The 7,287-nt window shown below is 47.1% G+C and overlaps 1 protein-coding gene across 1 annotated transcript; it reads right to left on the bottom strand.

Annotated features, from left to right (window-relative positions):
• Positions 1-2,067: 2,067 nt before the first annotated feature.
• LRIT2 (leucine rich repeat, Ig-like and transmembrane domains 2) lies at positions 2,068-6,166 on the bottom strand. Its single transcript, XM_036103955.1, has 3 exons — positions 6,057-6,166; positions 4,773-5,554; positions 2,068-2,828 (listed from the first exon to the last, which is right to left on the bottom strand). Exons 1-3 carry the CDS (start codon positions 6,164-6,166, stop codon positions 2,068-2,070), a joined length of 1,653 nt encoding a protein of 550 aa, XP_035959848.1.
• Positions 6,167-7,287: the final 1,121 nt, after the last annotated feature.

The raw sequence follows: 7,287 nt of genomic DNA, 5'->3' as shown, positions 1-7,287 counted from the left end.
TTTAAGCCTCCAGCTAAAGAGCTGGGAGGCAGGGGTTTCAGGTTAGGAGGACTCTCCCACTTCTGGGCCCTAAAAAAGGAATGGATAATCAACAGACGTGTCTCCAAGAAACCTGCAGGACAGTGTGTGTTTTTTCCTGTGGTTGAGGTCAGACTTTCTAACTATATGAAATAACATGGTACTTTCCAGTCTGACAGCCCTGGGTCTGAATCCTGGTTCTGCTGCTTATGTGTGTGACTTTGGGCAAGAGACTAAGCCTCCCTGGGCCTCACTTCCCACATCAATACGTGGTGTAAAAAATCAGTGCCGTGAAGGTGATGAGAGCTAATCTATGTAAAGCATCCAGCAGCAGCTTTGTATCTGCTGATTCAGGCTCAGGAGACAGTTGCTATTCTTAGAGGTATGAGAGGACATTTGAGGATGTCCACATGCTGGAGCACCATATCCTGGAGGCGAGGACTCCTGCTCGTGCTGACCTCCAGGATGTTTCCACCCACTGATAGGCCCTGGAGCCTCTCCTTTGTACGAAGAGAGGAGAGGTGGAGGACGGCAGGGCAGATGCCACAGCTCTGGATCTGTGCAGCTGGGGACCCTGTGCTGGAGCATCTGCATCCCAAAGGAGTCAGGAACCGAGGAGACTATCCCTAAGAGAACCTGTGGGACTCGGGACAGAGCAGCTGTCCCTCAGAGTCCAGCTGGCAAAATGTGACAAAAGCTGGTGCACAGCCGGAGCCTCCCACTTCTCTGAGGCCTTGTGCAATGCTGCTACTCTGAGGACAGGAAGCTTCGAGAGAAGCCAGGGTCAGCCCACCTAGTATGGATGTTGGCATCTGTTGGCAGGCAGTGATGCCTCTCTGACAGTCCTCAAGGGCCCTGGCCACAGGGGGAAGGACAGGGAGAATGGGGAGGATGCCATGTGAGGACTGAGGCTGCCACAGGCCCATGGAGAAGCTGCAAAAAGACAGATGTGAGTTCAAATCCTGAGAAGGATCACCAGCAGCAGAGCTGCCTGGAGGGACAATGAGGTTCTCTGGGGTTCACGGGGAAACCTCCACTCCATCTGCACCCAGATAAAAGGAGACAATCACCTCTCAGGGATTTAATAAGAGAGCTTGAAACATTTAATAGGGGAAGGGAGTGGGGATTATAGCCTCATTCATGTAATAAACACTTGTGCTCAGTGCTGAGACGCTAGGGACACAGGGCTGGAAAAATAAGCCTGAAGCTCAGAATCACATGAGACTAGGTGGGAATCAGGATTCTGTAGCCTCCCTTTGTAGATGATAATAATAATGATTATAGGGTCATATGATTTTATATAGATTCTATTCCTTCTGGGTATGGCCCTTGCAACTCTACTTTCTAACAATCATTGGAGCACAAGCCCTGGGATGTAGCCAATCTCCTGTTCCTCAGTGCTGATGGCACCAGGCTCTGAGGAGCACCAAGGACTGCTCATGGGGACAGAGACACCCACAAATAAAGGGTCACATCACCCACCAGGCTCTCATTGCCCCACCAGGCAGCTCTTTGGAGCCTCAAACTTAGGTGATCTCATTGGGGGTTTCCAGTAAGAGGAAGAAGAATACTTTCTGAAGGAGACACAAGAACACTGCAGAGCAGACATTTAGAGGAAACAGTGGAATGAGAGCCTCTCTCGAGCGGTGCCTCCACCAGCAGCTAGATGGGTGACGCTGCACAAGTCACCATACCTTGTGGGTTTCAGCTCCCTCACCTGTAGAAAGCGTAGAATTCTACCTTTCTCCAACAGGATAGCACATGTGGCATTTTCTATGTAATTGTTACAGGGCTATATATAGGGAAAGAGTAACATTTGTTGATTGCCAGCCACCATGTATAATAAGATAATTAATCAGACGGGCCAAAGCTCCACTGGCATCCCTTCCATGAAGAATTGTGTCTTCCTGATTATTGTGTCAAGTTCAGTGCCCAGAACAGAGTAAGTGCTCAATAAAGAGTGTTGAATAAATGGGTCAAGCCAAGTTGAGTTAGGGACTAAAGGCCCACACTCCCCCCCCCGCCCCCGCCATGCCCAGCCTGAGCTGTTCAGCCCCAGTCTTCCTCTCTGTCTTGCTCCTCATCCCCTTCAGCCTCTCTGTGGCCCAGGCCATCCTCGCAGACAGCTATGTGCTCTCTGTAGTAGCGGTCCCGGGGCTGCGGTGCAGCACGGGGACACCTGGGGGCCTTCCTGCGCTGAGGACAGCAGTGCAGCCCCCATGCCCTGCAGCTGCAAGGGGCCTGGGCTGCGCAGACATAGGTGCCCACGGGCACCGCAAGCAACACAACACACAGGACCACTGCGACATGCAGCAGGCGCTCCCGTCCCTCCAGCTCGCCGTGGTCTCTGCCCGTCACAAAGACCACACACCGGCCCCTGCGTGCGGGCTGGCCCTCCAGGCTGAGGCACGCCTCATATTTCGTGCCAGGCAGGAGGTCCTCCACAGTGTATGTGTTGATTCCGGGGCCGATGTGCACCACCTCCTTCCTGAGCGTTTCATCCGATGCAAGGTAGAGGGTGAACCATTTCTCCTCAGGGGCATCCGCCGCTGCAAACCACTCCAGCAAAATCCCATGCACTGTCTGCCTGACGACCCGCAGGTCAACATAGGCATTGCCATCTGAAGGGAAAGAGGGAGTATGGGTTGCCGTCAGGGCCAGGGTGGGCTGGACATGGAGGGAGATGACAAGGGTGCTCCTGCCGATGGAGTTCGAGGCCACACAGGTGTAATTGCCTCTGTCTACCAGGTGGGCGGCAGGTATGACGAGTTCCGACAGAGCAGTATCTTCTGCAGTAGATGAAGTCAACACTGGGGAAGAGAGAGCAAAACAGGTCTGATAGACATGTCTCTGATAGCAAGCTGGACAGTGTTCAGCAATGCCAGTTATCTTTTTTAAGCTGGAAGTGACCATTTATTAAGCATATGTTTGGTGCCCAGTAGTTGCCTCTCAGCAACCCTGTAAGGTAAGTACCCCAGTTTTACACATAAGAGGTTGAAGATTGGAGTGATTAAGCAGCTTGCCCATAAAGAGAGATGTTCAGAGACAGTGACTGATCTGGAACCTCGTTCTTCTGCCTATGAAGACTCTACTTCCAAATTCACTAGCTGCTCCCACCAAACCACCGGAAGCCTTGCTGTGCTAACAGCATGGTTTTGAGGAGATCTCTTGCAACTGTGTGCTATTGTGAGCTTCAAGAATTACCTTTTAGGGGTGCCTGGGTGGCTCCATTTGTTAAGCATCCAACTCTTGGTTTTGACTCAAGCCATGATCTCAGGGTCATGAGGTCCAGCCCCGTGTTGGGTTCCATGCTCAGCAGGGAGTCTGCTTCTCTCCCTCTCCCTCTGTCCCTCCCCCCACTTCTGCTTTCTTTCTAAAATAAATAAATAAATCTTAAAAAAATATTTAAAAGAACTGCCTTTTTACCTCCCAGATATAGAGAGGCTCAGAGCCTGGAGCCAAATGCCTGGATTCTATCCCTTACTAAGTATATGGTTTGGGACCAGTTGCTTAGATTCTCTTGGCCTCAATTTCCTCATTAATAAAATGGGATGATAATAGTACTCATTCCCTAAGTTTGATAGTGAGTGCTCAGTGTGAGCTGTTGTTATTACTGAAAGAACACATATAACATGGTACCAAAGAAACTGACTACAGAGCATTAAAAAAGACATCTGCATGCATCTCACTGTTCTTCAAGATGCTACAACAATAAATCCTACGTTTCTCCTTCACTGGTATTTAATCTCAACCCAATAAGATGTGATCAAAATGATAGGAAAAAGTCAACAGTTCAGTTTCTTAGGTATTTTTTCATCTTCCAGCGGCTTGTCACTATGCTAAACAAATATATGAGTAACTCACTGTATTTTACTATATTTTATCCAGGTATTTCTAGTTGACTTCTAGACAACTTTAAAGATATCTCAAGGGAGGCTATCCCTGGCCTTGTGATGTGTCCCAACCCTACAGGGTAGCATTAAAGGTGATTCCAGCTGAGGTATGAAAACAGAGCATAGAGTTTCAGGACATGAGAGGCAGGTTTGAATCCCTGTGGTGGGGCCCATGGAGGTCGCTTCCTCACCCAGGGTCCCAGCATTACAACTTCAAGCCAATAAGGTCTGAACAACACAGTGGTGGGAAGTGTAAAATTCAGTCAATATCTAGGAATTCCCAATCTTGCCCACTGGTAATAATTACTTGGGAAAGGAGGAGGGGAGAAGAGGGAACACTTGTTAATATACATTATTCTCAGGCCCTCCCTTGGACACAGGGAAACTGAATCTACAGGGCAGAGGCCTGGAAATCTTATTTCAAACAAGATGAGTCTGCTCCAGCAATTTTAGGAAATAAATGATAGATAATCTCTAGAATCAGTCCTAGTCAGAAATCCTATGATTTAAAAACACACAGAATAGTGTTTTGCATCTAGGAGACTCTCAAAGAACATATTTGTTCATATATAATTTATAATATTTATACAATATGTCAAGTCAACTCCAATATATACATTTGCATATGCATATATATTCCATAGAGATCTGCAAGCAACCATTTAAAATCATGCCAATAGTGGAACACTATCTTGGAAACTTCCCTGTTGCAGTTGGTATAATTCAGGCCCATCCCAATCTTACCCGCATCCTGACTTCACGATTGGCCCAGTTCAGAACCTTCCTACTGAGGATAAGGTTGCTGTTGCTGTAAGACCTTACTATTCCCCCAGATACATTGAGAGGGCGCCTGTGGCTTACCATCGAATTCCCTCCACATGCTCAGGGGATAAGTCCATGCAATGGTTGGTGAAGGACTGGCTCGTGCCAGGCATCTCAGGGTCACATTCTGTCCCATCTGGATGGTGACGCTGGCAGTAGGGGTTGAGATCTGTGGCTTCATGCAAGCACTGAGCTCAGTTTCATGAAAGAGCTGCCCCACCTTGGAGAGAGGGCGTTGGCACATCAGGTAGGAATTCACCAGGATGACCGGGATGCTGATGGACTTTACAAATTGGACAAGTCCCCTCAGGCGACAGTCACATAGCCAGGGGTTGTTGTGTAGTGCCAGCACCATGCTGGAGAGAATCTTGGCTCCACAGCCAGGCTGCAGGTGTTTCTGGTAGGCCAGCCAGTTCAAGAAGACACTCTTGGATACAACTGTAAGCCTATTGGAGGATAGGTCAAGGTAGGTCAGGTTGACCAAGAACTGAAGAGCTAGCTCAGGGAGCGCATCGATCCTGTTGTGTTTGAGATCCAAGACCCTCAGGACAGGAGTGGCTTGGAATGCTGTCCATGGTACTGAACGGAGTTTGTTCCCCTCCAGTCTCAGCTCTTTCAGTTCAGACAGGTGCTCCAGGGCTCTTAGATGTATCACAGTGACATTGTTAAAATTAAGCCAAAGGTATTCCAACGTGCTCATGTTGATGAAGGACCCTTGGGGCAGTTCAAATAAGGGTGAATTTTCAATTCTCAACAGCTTTAACTCTTCAGGATGGTTCCTGGGGATCTTTCCCAAAGAGATAGATATGCACTGCAGAGCCCTGTACAAAAACCACAAAAGCTTTAAGGTGAATACTGGGGGGGAGGGGGTGCCTGGGTGGCTCAGTCAGTTAAGCGACTGACTCTTGGTTGCATGCAAGTCATGATCTCAGGGTCCTGAGATCAAGCCCCGAACTGAGCTCCCACTCAGCGGGGAGTCTGCTTCATCTCTCTGTTTCCCTCTGCCCCTCCCCCCACTCATGCGCTCTCTCTCACTCTCTCTCTTTCTAAAATAAATAAATATATCTTTTAAAAAGGTGAACAACAGGGAAATGAGATCAGGTTTATTCTGGCATTAGATGTATGAATTAAAAGAAAAAATAGATGTTATTCACTTGAAATAAAAGAGACCCATTTTGGTAAAAGTGCACAGTTCTCCAAAGTTCAGCACCAACTAGAGATTTTGCTGATTTCCTGCCAAATCTAGACCTGTTCCCACTCCACATCATCCCCAAAGAAAGCCCATCCCCTACGACCTCCTGGCATCTTGGTAGCACAGCGCACCTGCCGAAACTGTCCTCTGAGCAGATACATCCTGGCAGACAGGATGGCTGAGCTTCATGTGAATCCAGAAAGAACAGAACTAGCAGGAAATAATGAGAAACTGAAGCCATATTCCTCTGTTAGAAACTACCTTGCAAGTTTTGAATAAGTATAGTCCAAGCTTCCGAGTGGCAAATCCTATTATTGGTAATCCATAGTGATGTAGGTCAGCACAACAGTGGCAAAGCCCCTGGATGCTCTGAAGTCTGTTATGGCCCAAATCACAAGCTCAATAAGAACCCATGAAAAGGGAGCTATGTCTCTTAACTAAGATCACAAAATTCACCCTTTGTCTGGTTCTTAAGTCTGGAAAGCAAACTCTAAGCCAGTTGTCCTATTTAGCATTGATACTGCCTTCCCTCATTTTCTTACAAAATGATCTGAAAAACCAGCAGGTAATACTATCCTGAGCACTGTGGTTCAGGTTATTTGGCCAGAATTCATCTAATACTTCATCCATCACAATTGGCTTCTGAAAGCTCAAATTTTCAACCACTCTCTAGAAGTGAATATAGTTGGTGGGTGACAAAGATGTGACCACTCCCATCACTGGCTTTCTCCCCACACCTCATGTGATGGATTCATTCCTATACTGCATTAAGACAGCTGCCTCTGCCACATGGATGAGCAGAGTCAGAGAAGCATCATGGTGCAGAAGTTAAACCACAAGATTGCATTTTCTGATTAAGCAAAAGTGTGTTTCTTATCCTGGATCTCACAACTTTCCCTGAATGCTGTGTATTTCACATGATAAAAATTAGAGACTTGTGTTTTAAGGTGAGATGTATGTGATTTTGGATACTTGCTCTGTCACTTCTTAATCATTCAACAAATATTTATTGACCATCTTCACACACTTTCTAGGTGCAAGGACTTCACGGGTGGGCAAAACTTTATAGATCCTGTGCCATGGGGTCTTCTTTCTAGCTTATGCTTCCTTGTCTTGAGATCTTTGGAAGGTCACTTAACCTCCACAAGTCTCAGTTTCTCCTCTGCAAAGTGAGGAAATTAATAAATACTTTATAGTGTTTGTAGGAAACTTTGAGGCTATATAAAATAAAGTACCTAACATACAGTAGTTAGGTTAATTCCCTTCCTACACCAACAGACTCTTGAAGAGCAGCAAAGTCTACTTCCCTATTACTTGGGGTACTTCTTGGTGAATATTGACATTCCATGAGCTCCCCTAAGG

Source organism: Halichoerus grypus, chromosome 7 (assembly GCF_964656455.1).
Source record: "Halichoerus grypus chromosome 7, mHalGry1.hap1.1, whole genome shotgun sequence".
NCBI lineage: Eukaryota > Metazoa > Chordata > Mammalia > Carnivora > Phocidae > Halichoerus > Halichoerus grypus.
Note: the sequence above shows the minus strand (reverse complement) of the source record. Positions and strands in the feature narration are given on the sequence as shown.

Excerpts from the sequence above, each read along its gene's own strand:
- LRIT2 (XM_036103955.1), bottom strand. The coding sequence starts at position 6,166 with ATGGCTTCAGTTTCTCATTATTTCCTGCTAGTTCTGTTCTTTCTGGAT. Across the intron at positions 5,555-6,056 it reads TCAGAGGACAGTTTCGGCAG|GGCTCTGCAGTGCATATCTA; the intron begins GTGCGCTGTGCT and ends GTTTTTGTACAG. Across the intron at positions 2,829-4,772 it reads CATGTGGAGGGAATTCGATG|TGTTGACTTCATCTACTGCA; the intron begins GTAAGCCACAGG and ends TCTCTTCCCCAG.